Below are 26,510 nucleotides of genomic sequence, written 5' to 3' on the forward strand. Positions count from 1 at the left end.
TGGTATTTCCCTCATGGGCTTTGAGACTCTTTTGTTGTTTCCCTGATAGGGAGACTGTCAGAAGAGAAGGACCTATGTATGTCTCACGATTAATTGTTCTCTCCTTGAGTGCCAATTGATAGCATGAGACAGTCTTTAGAACTACTGCCACCTCTAGTAGACTTGGCTTTTGAAAGTTTACAGCTCTGTTAGCCTTGGAGATGGGCTGTGTCACCTTTGACCATGACGTCTGATTGCCGTGCTGTGGTTGTACCTTGATGTTCCCTTTTCCAGAGAATCCTGAGCCAGCTTGTCCATGAGTGCACTCTCTGCCATTTCCTTAGTCCTTTTTTGGGGAAACTCTTTTATAATACCAACTGCTGGTGACCCGTTCATCAGCAAGCTCTTGTAAGTGTCCTTCAGTTAGACAGTTGCATGTTCTTATGTTAGAAATGATAGAAAACATTTAAGGTCGTCTATGTAGCTGACTTCCTAAACCGTAGACTAATCCTGAAGTTGGAACCGTACCTCTCGCTTGTCATGTTTAACCATTGGTGTTCTCACTGAGAAGCATTTATTGTTCAGGCTTCCACGTCCTTTCTTTTCATGTTCTTAAGCTGTGAACTCATGGATTTAGTTTCTGCTTTAGAATATACACAGACTTCCCCAAAGCTCTTGGCAACTAATAAACACACGCTTAGATCAAGCAAACTATGTCTGTACTGCCCTTATAAAGCTGGAGGAATGTTTTTGTCCTTTTGGAGAGCTTGTCTGACCTCTCAGGATCTGCTCTCTTCCTAAGAATGCTGAAAGAATATGCACAGGGAGTGAATCACTTGATACTATGTAGGGCAGTTTCCCTTTCCAAATTCCCTCTAAATTTTTAAGAAAAAGTTGAGTGGTTGGGGAGATGATTCAGTTCATGAAGCGCTTGCTGTGCAAGGAGAAGGACTGAGTTTGATTTTAAGAGATCACATTTTGCCAGATGGTGGTGGCGCATGCCTTTTATTCCCAGCACTTGGGAGGCAGAGGCAGGTGGATCTCTGAGTTTGAGGCCAGCCTGGGCTACAGAGTGAGTTCCAGGATAGCCAGGGCTGTTAAACAGAGAAACCCTGTCTCGAAAAACAAAACAAAACAAAAAAACAACAACAAAATCAATAGAGCTCACATTTTTCCTGGATACAGTGATGTGTGCTTTGCAATCTCAGTGCTGGAAGGCAGAGACAGGCAGATCCTTGGGGCAGCGACTGAGGACGACACCTGATGTCGACCTTTGGCTTCCACATCCACATGTACACACAGGCAAATAAATCATAAAAATAAAAAAAAGAGGGGAAAGAAAATACATAAGCAGGTAATGTGATAGCCATAGTATTTGTTGATAGCAAAGATGACCCAGTAAGTTTTTAGTATTGAATGAGAGTGAAAATGAAAAAGTTGTTAGGTGATGTTATAAAACATAGGGAAACAAGTTTTTTGGTGTCATTAAGTTTAAGTATCTGAAAAGGAAATGTTTATCATATGTTGAAATGCTAAAGGGAATGCTTTAATGAAAAACTGAGCTTCTACCAAATTTTTAATTTACATATTGTCATCGAATGCTTCATTGGTAAAGTTTCTTCGGAGTGACATGAGCACATAAGGAGCCCATGCTTGTTTCCATCGTTCCAGGGACCCAGGCAGACCTGATCAGTGAAAATACCTTACATGTATGTCTGCTCCTGTGTTAGGACAGCACAGACACCAGTCCCTTCTGATCTGGGGAAGTGTGTTTTTGTTCTCATTTCCACTTGAGGATTTCTGGGAACTTGAGATTTGATGAAAAGGAGTAAGAGGAAAGGAGAAAGTGGCTGGGCATCTGGAGCCTCGTGTGGAACAGGACTGTGTGATGATAAATTGGGCTCTGGTGAGAGCATTGGCTCTGACAGGTTATACGGCTTTATATAATATATTATATATTATCTAATCCGGTGTTTTAATTGTGAACAGTTTTCTCAAGTTACCACTCCTTTATGTGACAGTGATCTTAACTAGGATGTTTTATCTGCAAATGTGGTTGCTTCATAATCTCTAGTTTTCTGAATCTCTCATGCTCATCTTGTAATGGTTGGTAACACTCAGTTTGTTCCTGCACTGGCCCCGCAGAAGACGCTGCATTCAGAAGCTCATTACCCAATCCTCTCTAATCTCTTGGCAGCATGGCACTAGCATAGTTTGGGTTACCTGTGGATTTATGGGTCCATATTTATTTATTTATTTTTTTATCTTTTGAGATGGGCTCTTGCTCTCTAGTTCAGACTGTCCTGAAACTCACTATGTAGTCCAGGCTGGCCTTGTGCTCATGATCTTCCTACTTAGCCTTACTGTGTAGCCCAGGCTGGATTTGGCTCATGATCTTCCTGCCTAGACTTCTGAGTGCTGGGATTTTAGGTGCAAGTCATCGTGTCTAGCTCAGTTTGATACATTTTGAAATGTAAAAATAACACTTTTCCTTATGACAAAATTATGTTTCTGTATTAAAATTGGAAGCTACAGAGAATCAAGAGCTGTGATAGTTACAGCCACTGTTGTCTGTCCCTGCCCTGAGTCCCTGACTTCTAGGTATTGGTCTGAGGAGGTTGATGCTCTTGCCCTTACTTGTGCTAGAACTGTTGGTTCTGGGTGGCCAATGTTTCTCCTGTTCACTGGCCCTGCGGACCATCTCAGCATGGCCAGGCTTCTGTTTTCCTCTTCCATGCTCCTGCCTGGTCCTTTGGTGTCCACTGTCCCTTGTTGGACTCTTCGTCCCATCGCAGACACTAAGAAGCAGCTGCTGACTGGTCACCATCTGTCTGTTGATGGCTCTGGTGCAAGCATATTTTACACTTAGACCTCAAACCTATGTGTCCTGTTGAACAGCTCACACGCACGTGATCCAAATGTGCACAGGTGGCTTCTGACAGGCTTCAAGTACTGCTTCTTCCTTGCTCCCCACCCCAGGAGACAGTACCACCACTACTCAGTTACAGATGCCAGGATTGTAGAACTCTCTGCCTTTGGCATCTTTCTGTCTTTAGAAACTTTGTCCACAGCCTCCCCTCTACCTCTCCATGCTTTTTTGCTCTGGTGGCTTCTCCTCTAGATGCCACTCATTGTAGCCTTGTTCAGTATCCAGGCTCGGGGGGAGCCCTCTATACCACTTTTGTGCATTTTCTCGGCATTCACCAAGCCCTTTGTGAAGTCATCCAGGCTGGCTTGTTCTTCTCACCTTTTGTGAACCCTGAAGGCGGGGCCTGTGGTTCCCAGCTCATACTCTGGGACAATGAGGTGTCCAGCACAGGGTGGGGACACTACTTTGGGTGACTAGTTTTGTTGAGTAAATGAGTAAAAATGAAGCACTGGGCAGAAGCACCTTGTTTAGTTCATGTTATTGTCTCGGAGCTGCCCAGGCGATTGTCATTGTGAACACCAAGGAACACTCTGCAAGGCTGACCTCAGATAACAGGACAGGGGTGGACAAGACTGGAAAGTCGTGTCGAGAGACATTCCTGGCCTGGTGTTTGGTCATTATCAGCATTCCCCTGCAAATACATGAAAACATGCAGACTCTTTGAAAAGTGAGATAATCAGGCTTTTGGGAGGGAAGGAATTTATGAGTTAGGTTTTCTTTATTTTGTGGAACTCAGAGCTGACAGTGACATTAAGGCCACACATCAAATATTTCCTTTTTATAAAGTGTGTTTTTCTAATTTAATCCAAGTAAGGTCAAATAATTTAAGCTAATGACAGCAAATTGCTTCTCCATGTTGTCTAATCTAGAGGCTGTTACTTTGGTTTTTGCTATATGTGGGTTTTAATTATATTCTGGTCAATGTTTACTTTATATTCAGAAATCTTATAGTTAAAGGTTTATGAACAATTATGGAATGTAAAAACTCATGTTTTTCTTTTCTCACAGCCATTTCTCCATCACTGTTAGTCTTTTTTTTTGGGGGGGAAGGGGACAAATGTTATGTCCTTTTTGTTTAAAATTTGCCTGAGTTGGGGGCTGAAGAGATGACTTGGAGGCTAAAAGCATTTCCTGCTCTATTTCCTGCTTTTGCTGAGGACCGGGGTTAGTTCCCAGCATCTACATGTCTTTATTGCAGACCATGGGAGACCAGCTCCTACGATCAGCTCATGGTAATAAAAGGAATGCCTCAGAGTATTGAAGGATAGGAAACTTGTGTGTCTGAGGGTAATTAGGAATAAGTTTTAATCTATGACTGGTGAAGTAAGGAAACACACATGCTTTCTGATGGTAGCTTTCTCTTTTACTTCATCTTAAGATTGGTCTCTGACTCTTTCTGTCTCCACACAGCTACATATCTTTACATACATACATCTTTTGATGTGGCTACATATCTTTCTTTTATATACATTTCTCTTCTGCATCTCTTTTCTATACAGCTTCATCTCCCTTGTCTCCACACAGTTACAAATCTCCACACAGCCACAGCTGAACATCTCATTACATAGCTCTCTCACCAGACAGCACTTTACACAGTTCCTAGGCACAGCTCCTCTATGTAGCAACAGCTCCTTCACACAGCTCTCTCCCACACTCACACATCTTTCTTGTGTATTATTCACTCACTCTTTATTCACTCTTTCATCCATTTGCTTCCTCACACTTCTCTCATGCTTCTTCATCTCTTACCCAGCACACACACACACACACACACACACACACACACACACACACACACACACACACACTCACATTCTGCAGCAGCTCTTAAATACTCTCTACACAGCTGTCTCTCTCCATACTGTCTCTGTTGCTCACTCAGCCAAACTCTGGACAATTAATTAAAGTTACCTTTTCAGGGCCCTACCCATTTTCATAACAAGATAAGTCATGTAGTTTCTCTTAGGCTAGTAATGTCACATTGACCCATGCACATAGCTCTAAGTTGGTGAGGGGTCCCAGATATTAAACCATTGGCTGAACCTTGAGCAGTCAGGGTAGGTGCAGAAAGGGAGCTACAGCAAGGACTATGTCTTGATGTAAACAGCCTGGCCTTGATTTAGCAATAGACAACACCTGGGAATTAGCATGTGTGTGTATTCTGTAGGGATAGTTTAGTCTGTTTTGGACTAGTTCTAAGGTCTTTGCAAAATGTTTAAAAGGCTGTCTTTGAGACTGAAAATACTGTTACTTTCCTGTGTCAGTAAAGAAGAATATTCTGGTAATGTTTCTGTTCATCAGAATTATACAGCTTAAACAGAAATCCACGATTAAATGTGTGCCCAGAGATGTAAAACACATTACCACAGGGCTGTGGAAAGCACCCCACAGCTGTTCTTATTAGGGAGGCATAACAGTGACACCCGAGAAATCTACAGACAGAAAACAACTGGTTTCCACAGCCAGTGACCCCAGGGCTTTGCCAGGTGGGGCTCCCCATCGGGAGTTTATACGTCTGCTGGGTCGACTTGTCAAACACTAGTTGTCACCTGCTGTATACTTCTGTGGCCCTTGGCATGTCTCACAAGCACCTGTAACTCCAGTTCCAGGGAGTCTAGTACCTATTTCTAGCCTCTGAGGTCCTGCATGCATGTGGTACATAAATTCATGCAGGCTCATATACCTGCACATAAAGTAAATGGATAAATCTGAAAAAAAAGATTAAAAAAATAAATTGCCCAAGTTGTTTTGTGCCTAATAAGCATGATATTTGAGACAGTGTTTGTCATTAAATTCATTCAGACCAATAGTAACTGGTTTTTGGAGAAAATGCATTTTATGTAGCATAGTCCATTTTTGTACCAGGTGGACACTTCTCTAGAATGAGTTAAGAGGGTCTTAGGAGACAGGACTTAGGAGCCCCAAGTCAACAATGTTAGGAAGAAGCACTGCTTTAGATTTAAGGCAGCTTTTAGTTCTCTTCAGACCTTGAACCCTGTAGGCTAGAGTTCATATATGTTTGCACTGCATGGTAATTTGGACTGTTTAAAGAAAATATTATTTGTGGCACAGAGACAGAATGGTTATGCTTTGAAATATGCATTTAATTTTGTTTTCTTTTCAGATAATTGTATGGAAGAGATACAGTGACTTTAAGAAGCTGCACAAAGAATTATGGCAAATTCATAGAAACTTATTCCGACACTCAGAGCTGTTTCCTCCGTTTGCTAAAGGGATAGTATTTGGTAAGTGCTCTTCTGAACTTGTGACTTACTGTCCTTGTTCGTTCAGTCCTCCCCCCCCCCCCGCCCCCCCCCCCATCAGACTGGGACTCGAATCTCAAGCCTCGTGCTTGCTAAGCAAGTTCTCCGCCACTGATCTACAGCTCAGCCCTAAAGTTGTGATTTAATGTGATGATTAGCTAACGATGGTCTGTGTTGAGCCCTTTCACCTTCTGTGATAACTCATCTAGTTTAGCAAGCACTTGACACTGTTCTCTCATGCCCTCAGCATAGTTCATATAAAATACGTTTCCTCTTCTAAGCTGTGGGGTAGCTCCATCTCTGGCCAGGCAGAGAGACTAGGAAGCTAAGAAAAGATGTACTATCCAAAGTCACACATGTGACCTTGAATGGTGTCTTAGTTAGGGTTTCTATTGCAGCAGTGGAACACCATGACCAAAAAGCAAGTTGGGGAGGAAAGGTTTATTTGGCTTACACTTCCACATTGCTGTTCATCACTGAAGGAAGTCAGGACAGGAACTCAAATGGGGCAGGAACCTGGAAGCAGGGGCTGATGCAGAGGCCATGGAGGGGTGCTGCTTATTGGCTTGCTTCTCATGGTTTGCTCAGCCCACCTTCTTATAGAAGCCCAGGGATGGCACCACCCACCATGGGCTGGGCCCTCTACCATTGATCACTAGATGAGAGAATGCCCGACAGCTGGATTTTAAGGAGGCATTTCCTCAGCTGAGGCTCCTTCCTCTGATGACTCTAGCCTGTGTCAAGTTGGCACACAAAACCACCCAGTATGGATGGGTTGGCTCGTGCCCTCCAAGTGCCTTTCCCGTGTCCCAGCCCCAGTGTAACGCCTCTGTGATCACATTAGTGTCTTGAATTACAGGTGCTTTACCCACATCACCCCTGTTTGCAGCTTTAAGTGCATCATTTTCCACGTCTTTCTCCACCTTTCCCCATTATAAGCCTGGCTAACTGCAGTACAAAGAGATCATGCCACAGCCGGGCTGCCTTCAGATCTCTACCACATACATTACTCTATTATTTTTAAATTTTGCTTCTCTTGATTTTCAGGATGTAGGCAGAATGTAGCCTGGCTCTTTGCCAGAGTAGAACATAAATGGTTTCCAGCCGAATTCTGGTAGAATTTTCTTTTTCCTCTCTGAACCTTCTGACCTGGCTTCTGTGCTGCATTTTTCTGAGTATTCTAGTCTTCTGAGTCCTGCTAGAACGGTCACTAGGTTTTTAGGCTTTCTGGTTCACAACTCCACATCCCCCTCCCTCACCCTCCCCCCTGTTTCCATGGCCTGTGAGCCCACACAGCATACAGCTCCACTCCCAGTTCTAATTTTCTTAGTTACTTTCCTCTTTTCTGTGATAGAAACAACTTATGGGGGAAGAATTTGTTTTGGTTCATAGTTCAGGTACACAGTCCATCATGGTGTCTGCGGTGGGTCTGTGTTAGTGAGTGTGTGTAGTTCAGTTACACAGTCCATCACGGTGTCTGCAGTGGGTCTGGGTTATCAGGAGTGTGTATAGTTCAGTTACACAGTCCATCACGGTGTCTGCAGTGGGTCTGTGTTATCAGGAGTGTGTATAGTTCAGTTACACAGTCCATCATGGTGTCTGCAGTGGGTCTGTGTTAGCAAAGTGTGCATAGTTCAGGTACACAGTCCATCACGGTGTCTGCAGTGGGTCTGTGTTATCAGGAGTGTGTATAGTTCAGTTACACAGTCCATCATGGTGTCTGCAGTGGGTCTGTGTTAGCAAAGTGTGCATAGTTCAGGTACACAGTCCATCACGGTGTCTGCAGTGGGTCTGTGTTATCAGGAGTGTGTATAGTTCAGGTACACAGTCCATCACGGTGTCTGCAGTGGGTCTGTGTTAGTGGAGTGTGTATAGTTCAGTTACACAGTCCATCATGGTGTCTGCAGTGGGTCTGTGTTAGCGGAGTGTGTATAGTTCAGGGAACACAGTCCATCACGGTGTCTGCAGTGGGTCTGTGTTATCAGGAGTGTGTATAGTTCAGGTACACAGTCCATCACGGTGTCTGCAGTGGGTCTGTGTTAGCGGAGTGTGTATAGTTCAGGTACACAGTCCATCACGGTGTCTGCAGTGGGTCTGTGTTAGTGGAGTGTGTATAGTTCAGTTACACAGTCCATCATGGTGTCTGCAGTGGGTCTGTGTTAGCAGAGTGTGTATAGTTCAGGTACACAGTCCATCATGGTGTCTGCAGTGGGTCTGTGTTAGCGGAGTGTGTATAGTTCAGGGAACACAGTCCATCACGGTGTCTGCAGTGGGTCTGTGTTAGTGGGAGTGTGTATAGTTCAGGTACACAGTCCATCACGGTGTCTGCAGTGGGTCTGTGTTATCAGGAGTGTGTATAGTTCAGGTACACAGTCCATCACGGTGTCTGCAGTGGGTCTGTGTTAGCGGAGTGTGTATAGTTCAGGGAACACAGTCCATCACGGTGTCTGCAGTGGGTCTGTGTTATCAGGAGTGTGTATAGTTCAGTTACACAGTCCATCATGGTGTCTGCAGTGGGTCTGTGTTATCAGGAGTGTGTATAGTTCAGGTACACAGTCCATCACGGTGTCTGCAGTGGGTCTGTGTTAGTGGGAGCTTGTAGTGGTGATGTCCCACATAGTACTGATGAGGAAGCATAGAGGGAGGACTGTAAGGAACATCAGCCAAGACCTTCAAGGCTTGTCTCCAGTGGCCCATGTCTGCCCACTAGGCCCTACTTCTTAAAGGTTCCACAGCTACTCATGAAAGTACTACCAGCTGGAGAGCAGTATTCAAATATATGAGCTATGGGGACATTTTAGATCCAAATCCACAGTGTGCTTATGTCACCCTGTCTGGTATTGTACCAGGGTTGGTCATTGGGATCTGTAGCAAAGGTGACGGTTCCTTGTTTCTGAGATTTGGCAATAGAAGTCTGTGGCTTCTCCCTTGATGCTATTTCACTTTCCTCCCTCTCTCCCTTCCTCTCCCCTTCTTACCTCTCTCTAATTCTCCCTGCTTTCCTCTTTCTTCCTCCTTCTTCTGTTCCTTCTGCTCCCTCCTTTTCCTAACCCTCTCCTCTTTCTCCTCCCTTCATCCCTGTCACAGTCCCTTCCCTTGCTCTGAGATACCAGCTTTCTTATAAGATACTGGAAACCTGTGACGAGGCCCACATGATGAGAAATGGGGCCTCCAGCCATCAGACACTAAGTATGGAATGTGCCCAGTCTGTGGGTGAACGTGGAGCAGATTCTCCAGTGCTAACTTAGCCTTGCGGTGACTGCAGCCCTGGCTTACGGGGGGACCTCACGCTAGAGCCACCCAGCTGCACCTGCCTTTAGGTCCTGACGCTCAGAGGCTGTCTGACACCAGCTTGTCAGGTAGTAATAGCTACTTCTTGGATTTCGTTGCCTGGAAGTGGGGTTGCTACCACCAAAGGCACACATGTGACCCTGGTTTTGGAGTTGCCCTGAAGAGGTAGGTGATCAATAGAAGTGGCATGATTGAACCTTTCCAATGCCCTTCCTGACCTCGGGATAATTCTGAATGGCTGTGTTTATTGGCTCCTACTCTGTGCAGCATCTCCACAGAGTAGGGATTTCTTTAGGCTGCTGTAAGACTCACCATCTTCACACTATTTCCTCAAGACATTCTGCATGTTTTACAACTGGAGATTGGGGGACAGATGCAGGGAACCCTGGATGGTCTAGCAGCATCAGGGGTATTCACCTGAGTGTGAGGTGGGCATCTAAAACTTGTTGCCAGTATTAACAAATTAACAAATACTTAGTAGTCTGAGAGTTTGGGCATTATCCTGAAATAAGTCATAAAGCGTCTTGGGTGCTGTTGATGTTTAAATGTGAACTCTGTCCCAGGGGCTCAAGTGTTGAAGGCTTATTCCTCTACTGGTGATGCTGTACTGTGGAACCTTTGGAGGTGGGGCCTGGCTGGAGGAAGTGTGTTATTGTAGGGCGGGCCTTGAGGTTTAGAATCCTGTCCTGCTTCCTGCCCTTTTTCTGCTTCCAGATCCTTCCTGGATGAGTAAACTTTTACCACCACACGTCTCTGTCATTATGGACTGTGTCTCTTCAAATTACGATCTGTTTCCTTTAGGTGTTTTATGACAAATGAGGAAAATAATAGATATAGGGCCATACCTGGAGAAGAAGCACCCCCTGTGCCAACTGAGAGTTGGAGGCCTGGGCTTTAGGGCAGTAGCATCAGAACCACTGGTTCATTTCCTCTCCTGAGCACCGGGTTATACTTCCTGCTGTGTGCTGTTCCCTTCAGTTGTTTGCGTCTAGCCTTGAGTCCCAGCTCCAACATTCAGTTATGTCTTCACTTGTCTCTGTTTACAGTGTGGGCTGCTCTTTGCTGCTGACCTTGGTGGTCACTCCTGTGCTGCCACTGTGCCCAGCAAGCATGGGCAGATGCCCAGATCTGTTAGTCAGTGTCTTTTTGGATGAATTTCAGCCCAACATTAACTTCTTTGAAAATTGTGTGGCACCCTTACTTCAAGAAACATTTAAAAAAGCAGACATTGAGAATGAGGACCCAAATAAGCTCTGTCCTTGAAGAAACTCAGTGTCCAGCTGTGGAAGAAGTGAGCGGCAGCCTCTCTGTCACATTGCTTTGTCTTGCATGGGAAGCACAAGACTGATACACCACTGGCCCACTTCTGAGTATAACTGAATGTGCAAATAACTTTATGAAGCTTCTAGGCTCTATGTAGTGATGCACACCTATAATCCCAGCACTCAGGATGCTGAGGCAGGAGATCACGAGTGTAAAGCCACCCAGAGCTACAAGGCTTGTCTCGAAAACAAGGAAAAAAAAAAGTAAAGTGAAAGTGAAGTCAGCAGTGTGAGGAACCTTAGCTGTTATCTCTAAAATTACCCCAAAGAACTTATTCTACAGTAAGAGCACCCTTCTTTGCTTCTTAATAACTAATGATGTCACTGAGAGTATGTTCAGGGTCTACCTAGTGTAGGGAAATAGTCGATAAGCTGCTGTATTTGTTGGAGTTGAAGCATACTTTTCCTAGCAATCTTTCAGTGAATTTTCATATTAACCCATTCTCCTGTCTGCATAGGAAGTACACATGAATGATACACAGGCATTAGGTCCCAGAAATTCTCTTTATCTTCTTAAAGATGATTGAGGGCCAGAAATGACCATTATTTATATGGATTCTAGTTATAACTATTTATCATAGTAGCAATTGAAAGAAAGAAAAGGGGAACAAAAGGGAAAAGAAGACACTGGATTTGAGCCAGATTTTAGTTCTATGATGTGCTTTACAGTCCGTGGGAATCCATCTCAGACGATGCTGATGGAAAGAGGGATGTTTAACAGAACAGTCTTTGGTGGACCAGAACTTTACCGGTGATTCATTCTTGCAGATTAACTGCACCATAGACTTTGAAGCTCTGTGGAGGAAGGAATGATCTTTCGGAGTGCTGAGTTACAGTTCTTGGGCAGTCTTGTGAATGCACCTGTTACCTCTGTCTGACTGTAACATTTTCCTTTGCTTATTTGAAAAGTACTCTGTTAGGGCTGGAGAGATGGCTCAGCAGTTAAGAATCCTGACTGCTCTCTCTTTCATAGAATCCTGGTTTGGTTCCCAGCACCCCACAAGGCAGCTCACTACCATCTGTAACTATAGTTCAGTTCTGATACCCTTTTCTGACCTCTGAGGTCACCAGGCACTCATGAGGTGCACAGACTTACATGCAGGCAAACGCTCATAAGTAAAAATGAATCTTAAGAAAAGATAAATATTTTGATGCCCATGTTTTGCAGATCTTACAGATGGTTTCTGGTTTGGTTAGATGATGCCAGCAAATGTTTATATGGTCAGAGATCTCTAAAAAGATTTTAAGTCCCAGGAAGCTGGCAAGCTCAAGTTGTCTCATGGCTAGAATTTTCTCACCAGCAGCAGTTAGTCCTCCTGAAAGTGTTAGACTCACTTTTCTTTTTTGAGAAAATGTCTGTCTCCTGTCCAAGTCTAACTAATCACAGTTTGTTCTCCAAGGGTCAGGATTTAATAAATTTAATAATTGTTAGTTTCCTTGAGGGTATTTTCTCAGTGAAACTGCCATGAAAGTTTTTAAAAATATGAGTAAGTGGCAAAAAGTAGTGGAAGAACTATTAGTGGGTTTGGAGCTTTACCCTGGTATCCTGCTAAGAGGGCCACAGTTTTCTACCATTGTGTATAGACCATTAGTGCAAGTGTCAACACAGAAAGATGCAGCGACTGCCATGGTATTGCCACAAAAATGATCAGCAATGTTGATTGACTCTCAGGACACCTTGAACCACACTTGGAGAAGTGTATCATGTGTATTTTCTTAGTGTTCTACTGATGTGAAGAGACACCATTGGCCACAGCAACTCTTGTTTAAAAAAAAAAACAAACATTTAATTGGGCTTGCTTACAGTTTCTGAGATTTAGTAATTATATCATCTTGGTGGGAAGCATTGCAGATTACAGACAGACATGGTGCTGGAGAAGTAGTGGAGAGTTGTACTCCGGATCCACAGGTAGCAGAAGGAGAGAGACCCTGGGCTTGGCATGAGCTTTTGAAACCTCAAAGCTCATTCCCAGTGATACATTTTCTCCAACAAAGCCACACTTCCCAATCCTTTCAAATAATGCCACTCCCTGGTGACCAAGCATTCAAATCTATGAGCCTATGGGGGTCATTCTTATTAAAACTACCACACATGACATGGATGTACCCCAGTCTGAAGCTGTTGGAAATGTGCTGGTATTAAAAGGGTGCATGAGATGTGTGTGTGTGTGTGTGTGTGTGTGTGTGTGTGTGTGTGTGTGTGTATGTGTATGCATATACATAGACATGAATATGTATTTAGTTTTCTGTCATCTAAAGTTATTAATTGATTTTGAGACAAGATGTCATTCTGTGGCTCTTGCTGGCTTGGAACTTGCTGTGTTGATCAGGCTGGTCTCAGACAAGAGATTTTTCTGCTTCTGCCTCATAAGTGCTAGGATTAAAGGTGTGAGGCGCCATGGTCTATCTGAGCTACATTTTTTAGTTTAAGCAAATGTTGAACAGTATTGTGTTTAGTGAGATCTCATCTGTAGAGAGCAACACTCTTGCCCCATGTGAAGATCGCCTGCTCATGTTGATACCTTCTGAGAGCTATTAGGGGTGTTTATATCCTCACCTTGTACTTTCTATACTGTGAATTTTTAAAGCATTTAAGTTATAGTATGTGCATGTGAGTGTGGTACCCATGGTCCCCTGGAGCTCAAGTTACAGGCAGTTGTGAGGCATCCAATGTGGGTGTTGAAAATTGAACTCCAGTCCTCTGCGAGAGCAGTATGTGCTTTTAACCACTGGGCCAGCTCTCCACCCTCCTAGACTGTATAATCTAACAACTTATAGTTTTAACTTTGATGTTGAAGACACAGTTTTGGCTTTTTAAGTCATGCAGTTGCCACTGTGTGAGAGTAGCTTCTAAATGGATGCTTTCAGCTTAGTGCTTGTTGTTAATGGGTTGTCTTTATCTGTCCCCACATTTCCTCATCACTTTTAATAAATGAGTAATTTATCTCTTTTAGTAAAAGGTACAGCTCATTTGTAGCACTTGATACCTCTAGTGAGCCCTGCAGGCCACAGCTGTGGTTGTGTGGGGAGAATTGTTGGTTAGCCATCAATTTTTTAAGCTTCTCTCATACTGAGTAAGTAAACCTCCGCAGTAAGGAGTATTACTACAATCTGCAGAATGTCAGTCATGCATTTACTCTGCTGGGGCCATAGTGAAAAGAATACTCCATTGGCGGTCAGATAGCTTTAGGCCAGATCTGCTGCCCAGCATCTAATACCCATGCAATCTTAGGATCCCATACAGTTCAGGATGGTCTTGGATTTGCTGCTTAGCTGAGGATGCCCGTGGATGCCTAATCTTCCGCCTCCTTCTCCCCAGTGCTAGGGTTGTAGGCATTTGCAATCATATCTGGCTTTGCAGTGGGTCTTAGAGAGTTACTGTCCACTGTTAGTAAATTGATGGCTGAAATGGCAAGGAGACAGTTCAGCCCTGGAGAGTGAGGTATCCCTGACACCTCAAGCTGCTCAGAACCATAGCTCTGCCCTGAAGGTGTCCTGGACACCTAGAGCTGTTTAGCATAGCTCTGACAGCTGGGACTGCAAAGAAACAGCCCAACTCTGGAAGGGAAATTTTTCTGACTTCTTAGGAGAGTCAGGTCTGGAACTGCTTTAGCAGGGAAGGGTATCCTGACTCTTCGGGAAAGTTAGGCTATAACTGGTGTGATGAGGGATGGTCTCCCTGTGGGATACAGCAATCCTGCTCCTCTCCCGGAGAGCTGCAGTCTCTGGCTCAGTGTTATCAGCTCTCTCTTGCTCAGGCAACTATGGGATGTCTTAGCAAGGTTCTTCTGTTCAGCTCCCCCTTGCTGAATCCACTATGGGATGTCTTAGTAAGGTTCTTCTTTTGAGCTCCCCACTTGCTCAATCCATTATGGGATATCCCAGCAAGGTTCTTCTGTTCAGCTCCCCCTTGCTCAATCCACTATGGGATGTCCCAGCAAGGTTCTTCTGTTCAGCTCCCCCTTGCTCAATCCACTATGGGATGTCCCAGCAAGGTTCTTCTGTTCAGCTCCCCCTTGCTCAATCCACTATGGGATGTCCCAGCAAGGTTCTTCCGTGTGCCAGTGAATGAAGGTCTTCACCCAAAACTCTTTTGAGAAAGAGATTTATTAGGGAAGGAGGAGTCCAGGAGAGTAGCTGCCTCTACCAGGGTGGAGAGAGCACCTCACAACTGACCAGGCAGGGTGGTTTATATAGGATGTCCAGGGGGCAGAGTCAACTGTGATAGGTTAGTTTTTTTCTGCCCAGGGATTGGCCAGTTTTGTGGGCAAGGGGCAGAGATGGCCCTGACTTCAGGGCCAAACTGTGTTTCTTTCACTGGCCTTTCTTGGCTTTTTGACACTACTTCTAAGGCCAGGACACATTTCTTTCACTGACTCTGATTCTAGGGGCCAAGAGTGTTATTTTGGTACTAGTTTCAGAGTCAGGGCATATTTTCTTGGTTCTGGGTTTGAGGATAAAATGTTCACTTCTCTGGCTCAGGTCCCAAACATAGGCTGTGTTTCTTTCCCTGATCTTGGGCCCTAGGGCCAGGATTCTGCTGTCCTGCTCTGTGATTGGTTGATTTCACAACTCAGTTGGACAGGGGAAGTGATGGCGCTGATCTGAGCTAAACTGTGTTTCTCTCACTGGCCTTACTTAGCTTTTTGACACTACCTCTAAGGCCAGGGCACATTTCATTCACTGACTCTGATTCTAGGGGCCAAGTGTGTTTCTTTGGTACTGGTTTCAGAGTCAGGTCATGTTTCCTTGGTTCATTTCTCTGGCTCAGGTCCCAAACACAGGCTGTGTTTCCTTCCCTGGTCCTGGGCCCTAGGGCCGGGATTCTGCTGTCCTGCTCTATGATTGGTTGGTTTCACAAGTCGGTTGGACAGGGGCAGAGATGGCTCTGATCTGAGCTAAACTGTGTTTCTCTCACTGGCCTTATCTGAGCCATCCTTCCCTAATTCTGGGCTCCAGGGTCAGGGTGGATTTCTTTACTAGCCCCTTTTCCCTACACCCACTGTAACTTCTCACTGTTTATCTGTAGGGTGTTCATTGTCTCCTGACATTAGCTGTTACCTGAAACGAGAATCTAATTAGTCTTTTTCAATAAAAACCCAGAGTCAGATATCCAGAGTGAAAGCTGAAAGATCAGAGAAGCAGAGCAGCTAGCCACCTAGAGACTTACCCCTATGAAATCTCAGACCAAATGCCGAGATCCTGCCTCTAGGAATCCTCAGGTTGAATGGGGCAGATTCTGTCTCTATCCAATTTATATTCCTGTCTCCACCTCCCTAGTACTAGGATTAAAGGTGTGAATCTCCACCCTGGGCTCTGTTTCTATTTTAGACTGGTTCAATCTCACATAGCCCAGGGTGGCCTTGAACTCCTGATCTTCCTGCTTCTTCCTCCCAAGAGTTGGGATTAAAGGTGTATGCCACCACTGCCGGCCTCTAGTGGCTAGCTCTGCCCTCTGGTCTCTAGGCAAGCTTTATTTTTCAGAACACAAACAAAATATCACACAACAGTTAACCTGTTGCTCAGTTCACTGTCCCGCCCTCCCTGGGTCTCCTCTGACGTTGCACTCTGCTGCTCAAGTCTCTGTTTAGCCCTTTAGACTTTCAGTTTGTGTTTCCTGTGGGCTGAGCTGCTCTCTTTTCCTGATTCTACAGATTATCAACACAGCACTTTCTAATTAATTTAGAGTTTTTGTAAATACTTTATTAATATTTGTAATGCATACTACATTCAGTGATATCAGTTAGCACTCATTTTATCTTTTTTTCCATTTTTTAAAATTTACAAATGTTCAGCTTTAGAGAAGAGAACATAAAAGGATGGGGCAGTGGGCACTCAGATACCATTTTCCATGGTTGCTTATTCTTAACCCTTGTGTGTTTTCTCTGAGCACAGGTTCCCCCGCACCATTATTTCAGAATAAGTTGCAATATTGTCATATTTTAATGGAACTTCCTGCATTTCCCTGATGGCCACAGTCCCATACCACACCCACAAAAGGGTCTTTGGTACAGTGTTGTGAAGTGGGCGGCCCCTGTGCAGAATTCCCCATCTGTCCTTCATGTGTTCTTTTGGACCCATAGTTAAAGCTACTGAGCTACACCCCTTTCCTGTCACATGATTTTAGAATGGATTTATTTAATTTATTCATTTATTTATTTTTAAGGCAAAAGCTTACACTGTGGGCTAGGCTATCTTGGAGCTCACTATGTGGCCCAGGCTAGCCTTGAACTCACATTCCTCTGCCTCAGCCTCCTAAGTGCTGGGACAAAGCCTAAAACATGGCCATTGTTCAGGCCACAAAAATGACAAACCTAGGGCTGGTATGTAGCTCAGGGTAGCACTTGCCGAGTATGTGGGAGGCCCTGGGTTCCAACTCCAGCACTGCAAAACCGAAGGACAAAAGGAAAAAGGACCCTGGTGACCCTGAGTGCCACCACCTCCTTGCATGTCACAGCCTGAGCTTGGCCATATGCGTCCTGCTTCACAGTAAGATTTATTAAGAACAACAGGCTCAGAGAATCCGAGTTCCTCCCATTCCTCACAGCATGCTACTCTGGACAACCTTTCCTTTCTTGGGCTTTTCTCAGAGCTCTTGACAGAGGCCCAGACTCTGTAGGCACAGTCCCCGGTGCAGTGCGCCTGCCCTGCCCAGCTGCTGGGCGTCAGGGATCCAGCTGTGAACCCACCATGCTTGTTCTCTGTCTGACCTGTGAATGGAGTTTTCCACCTGGAAGAATCACGGCATTAGCACCAAACTTCTGCTGGTTCATACTGGTTCATACTGGGTGAGCATCAGTTTCAGGTTGTAGGACTCGTGTGGACCACTGGTATTGGCATTTTATATTTTGTGATTAATTAATTCTCATTCTCTCTCTCTGGCTTAGTCCAGCATAGAACTCACTTTGTAGCCCACACTGGCTTCACCCTTGTGGCAATTCTCCTGTCTAGCCTGAGTGCTTACTCCACTAAGTAAGGAGCTTCTGTGCTTGGTTCAACATTGTGTTTTCAAAAATTGTAGGGTCTGGAGAGATGACTCAGCAGTTAAGAACTGAGTTAAGGCTGTTCTTCCTGAGGTCTTGAGTTCAGTTCCTAGCACCTATGTGGCAGCTTACGACCATCTGTAATGCCCCATGAAATCCAATGCCCTCTTCTGGTGTGCATACACATAAAATAAATAAGTAAATTCTGGCCGGGCGGTGGTGGCGCACGCCTTTGATCCCAGCATTCGGGAGGCAGAGCCAGGCAGATCTCTGTGAGTTTGAGGCCAAAGTTGGCTACAGAGTGAGTTCCAGGAAAGGCGCAAAGCTACACAGAGAAACCCTGTCCCGAAAAACCAAATAAATAAATAAATAAATAAATTCAAAAAAATTGCAAATGGCTCTTTGAGTTGTTCTAAGTCCTAGTAAAGAAAATAAGATGGGTACGTTTGCACACATCTCTAATCTCAGGAGGTGAGGCAGGAGGATTGCCATGAGTTCTAGGCTGACCTAGGCTAGAACTAGATCCTGTTTTAAAAAAACTTGGAAAAATGAAATCCCAAAGAGTACTTGTAAATGATAGACAGTGGTTCCTTTTCCTGGGACCACCCAGCTTGGTTAAAGTGTGAGTTCTGCCCAGCGTGGTGCTTAGTGAGGAAAGCATTATTGGGCAGTTTTTGGTGGGAGAGTAACTTGCTTTGAATGTACAAAGTGTATGTGATTTGAAATATTGTGAAGTGATGAACATTTCTAAGAAAAACTTGAGTGTATTTTCTGTCTTTGCTGGCAATCTTTCTGTCCTGCTCACGGGCATGCTAACATCAGCACTGTGAGTGGAACCCCAAAGCAGCTGCGAAGGAGGCACCTACACTGCTTCCTCATGCTTCTGCATGTCTAGGGAAATTAGAGTACCCAGAGGCTAACCGTGTGCAGGGGTTGCAACCGTATCCGCTCCTAGCTCACACTTGAGTGTTGCTACATAAAATTATTAAAAAGCTGGGTGTGGTGGCACACACTTGCAATCCCAGCACTTGGGAGGCAAAGGTAGGGGGATTTCTGTGAGTTCAAAGCCAGCCTGGGCTGCATAGCAAGTTCCAGGCTAGCCAGGACTGCTTAGTGAGACTCTATCTCAAAAAGGGGAGACATTTTGCTATCTCTGCTAGGGTCAGTAGTTATGGTAATAATATTCTTCTGTATCTTTGAGTTTATTCTGCATATATATATATATATATATATATATATATATATATATGTTATGTGTGTGATGTTTTCATGTATGCACAGATTTGTGTGCCCAAACATGTGTGTTGAGCCAGAGGTGGACATCAGATATCTTCTCTCTCTCCCTTCCGCTCTTACTTTCCTGGAGCTCACTGATTGGCTAGACTGGCTGGCCAGTGAGCCTCCCTAGCACTGGGACTCCAGGAGACGCTGTCATGCCTCACTTTTTATGTGGGTGCTGGGGATTTGAACTTAGGTCTTCATGTTTGTGCAACAAGCACTCTGTTCTCTGAGAAATCTCCCCAGCCCCCAGTACAATTAAAAAAATTCCAAGATATCTCAGAAACACAGAAGGGAGGATGTTCTTTCGTGGTACTCTGATGATACGGTTCAATGTAATCAAATCTTTTATCACATGTGCCATTATTTTTTGTGGTACTCTGACAACATTGACTTTATTTCCTTTTATCCCGATTTAGTGGACTAGAAATGCATTCAGGTCAATAGAAGTAGAACAGAGGCAAACTTGGAATAGATACATCCTGTTGTTTAAGCAGTTTCATTTGGCTTGATGGGAGGATCAGCTGAGTCATTAGCATTAGAGGCCCCTCCATGTCTTTAAAAATTTTTATCTTATATGTATGAATATTTTGCTTGCATGTCAGTCTGTGCATCACATGTGTGTCTGGTGCCATGGAGGGCAGAAGAGGGGACTGCACTGGCTGGGAATTGTAGTTATGGGCGGTGGTGAATGGTTGTAAGCCGCCATGTATGTGTTGGGAATCAAACCTGGGTCCTCTGCAAGAACAAGAGGTGCGCTTAACCACTGAGCCATCTCTCTAGTGCCCCGTGCCACCCCCCTATGTACTTGTTTCAAATAGAGATGAGTTCTTTGCAGGGCATCATTAACTTATTAGTAAGTAAGTCCTATATTGGCTTTTTAGCATGTACTTCATGTAGTTGAAGATATGTGCAGTGGTTGTGTGGATTAAAACAGAAAACCAGCATTATTTATGCTTCTATTCTAAAACCATAGATGCTTGCAGTAATATTAATTCACTATTAATAACTATTTTTGTATGTGTACGTGTTTTTGTGTTTGTGTATGTGTATGAACTTGCATGGGCGCGTGCGTGCGTGCGTGTGTGTGTGTGTGTGCGTGTGTGATGTCTTTTTCAATCATGCTTCACTTTACTTTTTGAGACAGGGTCTCTCAGTGAACCTGGAACTTGCTGATTCCTCTAGACTGGCTGGTTAACAGGCACCCAGGGTGCCCTGTGTCCTTACCCAGAGTGGGGTTTGAGGCTCATGTTGCTGTGCTTGGCTTCAGTGTGGTCACTTCGGATCAGAACCAAGTCCTCGTACTTGCATTGTGTTCTGGTTAACTGGGCACAAGTTAGAGTCATTTAGGAAGAGGGAACCTTAATTGAGAAAATGCTACTACCAGATTGGCCTGTGGTTGATTATGGTGGGCCCAGCCCATGGAGGGTGGTGCTACCCTTGGACAGATGGCCCTGAGCTGTATAAGAAAGCAGGTTGAGCAAAATAAGAGGAACAAGCCAGAAAGCATCCTCCATTGTCCCTGTATCAGCTCCTGCCCCAGGTTCCTGCTTTGAGTTCCTGCCTTGACTTCTTTTGATGATGGGCTGTGATGTGGAATTGTAAGCCAAATAAACCCTTTCCTCCTCAAGTACTTGGCTGTGGTGTTGATCACAGCCATAGAGATCTAAGACACATGGCAGGTGCTTTACCTACCCAGCCCTTTCTCGTCCGAATTAAATATTCTTTAAAGAGAGAAATACTTTGGGCTGTAATTGTAAGTACAGGTTCATGCTTACTTACACACCAGAAGGAACCATGGATATTTCACCTGTTTGACTACTGAATTTTTCTTGATATTGAATACATTATAGATTACTTCAACTCATATGTTTATTGTACTTATTGGGATGTTGGACATTTTATTTCCAGATGATACGATGGATAGGGAAGTGTTCTCGTCGTCGGGAAAGTTGGTTTTACTTGTCGCATATGAACTGAGAAGAAGTGATAGTCAGATTTAGCATTGTTGGTCATCTGCAGTATGGTTACATGTGGCACAGTTTCGTGTAAGATAGAAGAAGGCAGTTTCTTTTGCATGTTTGGAGGTCTGGGTGCAGCCTGGGATGGAAGTGCCACAGTGCCCAGAAGTTACAGCCCCTGCTTTGTCTCCTCTGCCTTCCACAGCTCCGTTTCCTGCTAGCAGGGAGGGACCCCGGAGAGAAGCAGGGAGAGGGTGTTTGCAGCTGCTGTCCGTTGGATTCCGGGGAAGCAACAGCGTGCCTTATGATAGTCAGACCTAAGTCCAGGCTACAGAGGATGATGCAGCTTGGCTGGCATGTGTCAGGGGAAGTCAGGGGCATTTTGGTAAGGGAGAAAGTGAGAGGCTGGATATGTGCCCTTTAGTCTCAGCACTCTGGAGGCAGAAGCAGGCAGAGATTTTTTTTAGTGCAAAGCCAGCCTGGTCTATATAATGGGGTCTAGGCCAGCCAGAGCCTAGAAAAATTTTTGTTTGGATAGCGGCTGGTGACTTGTTCTGTAGTAAACCAGAATCCCAGATGGTAGGAACCCTGCATCTGGCTGCCACTGGCTTTTACCAGGGCCAGGGCTCTTGAGGGCAGCGAAAGAACATGTGGAGTTCTCCAGCGTTGCTGACTCTACAATTTGTCTGTGAGCTGTGGTTCGGTCTGTCTGTTTTTCTGTCTGTCTTTCTATGTACACTGTTAAGGTCTTCTGTAAGAATTTACAATATAAGACAGTTTTTACAGAGGATTTTTCTGTCTTTGTAAATCAGCAACAGCCCACACAGATTTGCTAGCATGCTTTGTGTGCTAGTCACTATGAAACTTTGTGAAGATTCACACACCATGATGATCTGTGTAGTGTTCAGGGTTGTTGTCGCCACAGGAGACTTAACAGTCTGTGACTCGCATTGTTCACGGGACACCTTCTAGCAGGGAGTGCAGGAGCTTGTATTTGAATCTAGGACTAGCTCCATCTCCTCCCTCCAGTCCTATAACTTTTAAAAGTTACCTAGATAGTTTACCACAAGCACAGGGATTTCAGTGTCTTGGTACCTAGGAGCACCTTTTGTCTTAGTATTCTGTTAATGCTCTGCAAAACCACTTAGAATGTTTTTAGGCTGTGAGGACACTGCCCTTTTGATTTGGTATTTTTAAAACGTTACAAGGCAGCCAGTGTGATGCAGGGCAGGCATGTGACATGTCAACGGGTGATTGGATGGGAAAGCTGCATAGCGTTATCACACTGGAAAATCTCGTACGAGTGCTCACATTGAGAGTATCATTAGAGCTGGTGTGCGAGCCACTGTGCTGTCTCCTTGTGGAGTGGAGCACGCCTGTGCTTGGTGCCTTCACGGGCCGCCACCAGCCGCACGCAGAGAAGTCAGCAGAAAAGCTTTCAGCTTCAAGCTGAGGTTTTGACCCCATTGCTGATACAGATGTTCTCATAATTCCCTCTCTTCAGCCTCCTTTGTAAATAAAAAAAAGAGTAGAAAAGGGAAAATTATATGAGTAATTACGGTATTAAATTACTAGAGGAAGCCATTTGAATTCTTTAAAATTCTCTTTTCAACTTTAGTTTCAAATTGCCATCTTCTTATACAGTGAGTTTCTTACATGGGCAGGACCTGGGTTTGGATACAGTCTATTTATCAGTTGACAGTGCTGCTTCATTTCATCAAAAACATTGTAAGGCCTTGATAGGACGTTGAAGTTTTCGTGGTAAGCACTGCAGATGGGCAGCGTGGTCTGTGGTGGCTTTGCTCCCTGGGCCTAAACTGTCACAAAGCCAAACTGTCCTTCTGTCCCTAAGTGTTGATGCTCATTGAATTCTAGGGCGATTTGACAAAACCGTTATTGAAGAGAGACGCCAGTGTGCTGAAGATCTGCTGCAGTTCTCTGCCAACATTCCTGCCTTGTACAACAGCAAGCAGCTGGAAGACTTCTTCAAGGTTCGTGGTCTTTCTGAGAAAGTATGTACTGTAAAATGTTTTCTTCCGTGGCATGTAGAAATTCAGGGGAAAGCTCCATCACTTTGGAGTTTTGAGATTTACTAGGAAGTAGAAGTTACAGCTGGGCATCTGTTGTCTGTGGCAGAGCTTCTGCTCATGGTGGTGTAGAAATTGGAAGTTTTCCATTCATAGATTTTTGGTTTTTTGAGACAGGGTTTCCTTGTGTAGCCTTGGCTGTCTTGGAACTCACTCTGTAGACCAGGCTGGCCTTGAACTCATAGAGATCATTCCTGCTTCTGCCTCCTGAGTGCTGGGATTAAAGGTGTGTACCAATACCCCCCAGGCTCAATTCATAGACTTTAAAGCTTTGGTGCACAGGGCTTGGGAGAGTAACTGATTCTCTGTTGTATCAGAATACGTTGAGAAGGTGAGATGTCACAATACATTGAGAAGGTGAGAGAGATGTCATGGACTTTTGGAGTTCCTTTAGGAGGTGTTCTTGAGTGATAGCCTTTCTGAGCAGAGCCCATACTCTTTCTTTGTGTAAGGATATAGCAGAAGTGGTCATTGCATAGTTTTGTAAAGGTGGATCTGTGCAAATTGTATTTCTGAGGTTTTTGACTGTACGTGGTTCATGTTTTTTGAAATGTGGCACTCTTGCTGTGACTTTTTCATTTGTTTTAGATCTGAGACAGGGTCTCAGATGTCACCCAGGCAGGCCCTCAGCTTGGGACCCTTCTGCCTTGGCTTCCCAGGCACTGGGGAAACAGGCGTTGTCATTGTTAATATTTCCTCACTTATTTTGAATGTCACTGTCAGTTGTTGGTGGGTGTCTCTGTTCTTAAACCTGCTTTCCCGTTTCATTTAATTAGCTTTCTAGAAAGAGCTGAATGACTGTGTCATGTTGGTTCCTTTCTCTGGCAGAAAACACACATTTGTATAACTTCAGTTTCTAGGATATATGATACTGGTTGAAATATTAAGGCCACTCTGCGTAGTTAAAAGAGAGGTTTATTTTGTGGGGTAACTTACAAGTGAAGGGATAGGTTACAGGGTCTGGGAAAGGTGTAGTGCAGTCCGGCGGTGTTCTCTGGAGAACTCTGCTCGGTCTACCTCCAGCGTCCAGGGTCCAGGAACCAAGAGAGCTCAGGTCTTAAGTGCTCCTGTCTTGGCCCCACCTCGTAGGCGTGACAGTTACTGGAAGCCTCAATGGGTGTAGTACTTCCAGGACAAAGCTGGAGCAGCTACTCACTACATATGATCCCCAAGACACATGAGTGCCAGGATATTGAATTTCCCTGATGCTAGTGGATCTAGGCGAAGATGAATTTTTTTTAACTTACTTAGTTGACTGCAGAAGGGTGATCTTTTGAAGGACATTGCAGAATCACAGCCTAGAGTAGTCGGTCCATGGTGACAGTGTTGTCCCTGATGCTCTTCTTGCTTCCTTTGTCATTGTTCTGGACACCAGGCTCAGGCCATGAATCTGCTGCTTATGTAAACCCAGTGCAGGGCTTCAGGGAGAAAGGCCAAGTGAAGTTAAGTCTTCTCATGCTTCCCTGTTCTCTGTGGGAGTGGAGTCCTGGAGGATTTCGCCCTATTGAGATGTGAAAGACAGGATCAGAGACTGGTCTGGGTGTTAATGGAAGTTAGATGGGATTTAAACAACGGAGACAAGGTACCTGCTCATTCTTTGTCTTTGTTGCGGGATTCCTGATGTAGCTGCTGCCAACTTTGTTTTGGACGTGCAATGAGATGCGCACATTGATGGTTTGTGAAGATTGGACAGTTTAAGAGAAGTCAAACTGATCTTGGGTCCATTTCAGACAGAGTCAGACTTAGTGGCAGGTGCCACCTCCCTGTCCTGTTCTCTACCTCCTTTTGTGAAAACGTATTGATTTGACGCTGTTCTTGTCTGATACAGGCATTTACAGTAATAACATTTCCCCTGAGCATTCAGCCTCTTCATATATTTTTACATTTCATTTCCGTTTTTATTCAGTTTAGTGTGTTTTCTGATTTATCTGTAATTTCTCATTGACTCATTGGCTGTTTAGAACTGTGGTGACATCTAAGATTTCTTGATTTTCTAGTTTCTTCTGTTGTTTCTATTTCTAAATGTTTTCATCCCCCTCATCTTCGCCTTTGTCGTCATCTATGTCCTCTTGGTTCTGGGTCTCTGTCTTATCTCTCTTCCTCTCTTCCTCCTCATCCTCATGTTCTGAGGCAGGGTCTCACTCTGAAGCTCAGGGATCTCGATCCTCAAGGGCCTCCTGGGTGCCGGCTTACAGGCGTGCAGATGCAGGCCCACCTAGTGATTTTTTTCCTGTGATCCGAACACATAGTCTACGACTTTAATCCCTGTAAATGGACTTATCCCCTAGCCTGTCCTAGAGAGCACTCCACATGTGCTGGAGGAGCACCTGTTCCCTTGTCAGATGGACATTAATGAAGAGTTCACATCAGTGAATCTTATCAGGTGGAGAGGAGAGAGGGTTTCTCTTGGCATTTGATATATTGATTGTAGTATTGGTGCAAAAAACTGTTGAGAGAAGACAGAAAGATGGATATTAAAGCACAAAGGAGTTAGTATTTCAATGACGTAATTGCTTAGGGATTAGACATCTGCTTGTCTGTGATTGGAATGTTCGGTCCATAAAGTCCCGTCATGGCGTCCCCGCTGTACCACTCTGGTGACTGCCATCTGAGTGGGACAAAGAGGCAATAGCCTTGAGGCCTGAATCTGTAAGCTTAGATACGTCATTAAAGTAGTGATCACATAGAGATCCAAGTTTAGTTAATTTTTAAACAGGGTTTCACGGTGTAGCCCAATAATTCCCAGTGGTCCGCCTGCCTTATGCCTTAGCCTCTCAAGTGCTAGGTTTATAGCTATGAGCACCATACCTTGCTCAAAAAAAAATTTTTTTTTTTAATTATGTCTGTTCTCAGAAGTTATAGCTCTTGCTGTTCTTGCAGAGGACCGGGTCCAGTTCTTAGCACTCACATTAGGTGTGCACAACTGCCTGTAACTCCAATTCCAGGGACTCTTACACCTCTGGCTCTGTAGTCACTGCACACCTGTGGTGCACATACATCCATTCAGGCACACAAATCTACACATAAAATAAAATAAAAATGACTTTTTATTTCTTTATGGTGTGCACAGGTGGCTTTCTCATATTAATGTCTTATCAGATCACCTGAGGTGCTGTTGATATGATATCATTTGTAATTTGATAAAATTTGATGGCTTTCTGGTGAGTCCCCAGTAGTTAAATGATCGGGCCCTAAGGATACTGACAGTTTTTTTTTTTTTTTTTTTCTGTAATGGTGCATTTTTAAAAAACTCTGTGGCAGATTTTAAACAGTGTGCTTTCACACTATAGCTGGGTCTGGAGGTACACACCTTTGATTCCAGCATTCAAGAAGCAGAGGCAAGCCTCTGAGTTCTAGGCAGCCTGGTCTACATAGTGGGTTTCAGGCTAGTGAGGACTAGACAGTGAGACCCTGTCT

At 44.5% G+C, this 26,510-nt stretch overlaps 1 protein-coding gene across 3 annotated transcripts in view; it reads left to right on the forward strand.

The window, feature by feature from the left end:
* Positions 1-26,510, forward strand: part of Rps6kc1 (ribosomal protein S6 kinase C1) — a 154,268-nt gene that overhangs the window by 14,365 nt on the left and 113,393 nt on the right. For all 3 annotated transcript variants that reach the window (XR_009383102.1, XM_059280093.1, XM_059280094.1), the window contains exons 3-4: positions 6,033-6,153; positions 22,882-22,997. Coding sequence is in view for 2 of the 3 variants with exons in the window: in XM_059280093.1 (XP_059136076.1) it covers positions 6,033-6,153; positions 22,882-22,997 (237 nt within the window). In the remaining variant the exon portion in view is untranslated. The remainder of the gene's footprint in view (positions 1-6,032; positions 6,154-22,881; positions 22,998-26,510) is intronic.

Source organism: Peromyscus eremicus, chromosome 15 (assembly GCF_949786415.1).
Source record: "Peromyscus eremicus chromosome 15, PerEre_H2_v1, whole genome shotgun sequence".
NCBI lineage: Eukaryota > Metazoa > Chordata > Mammalia > Rodentia > Cricetidae > Peromyscus > Peromyscus eremicus.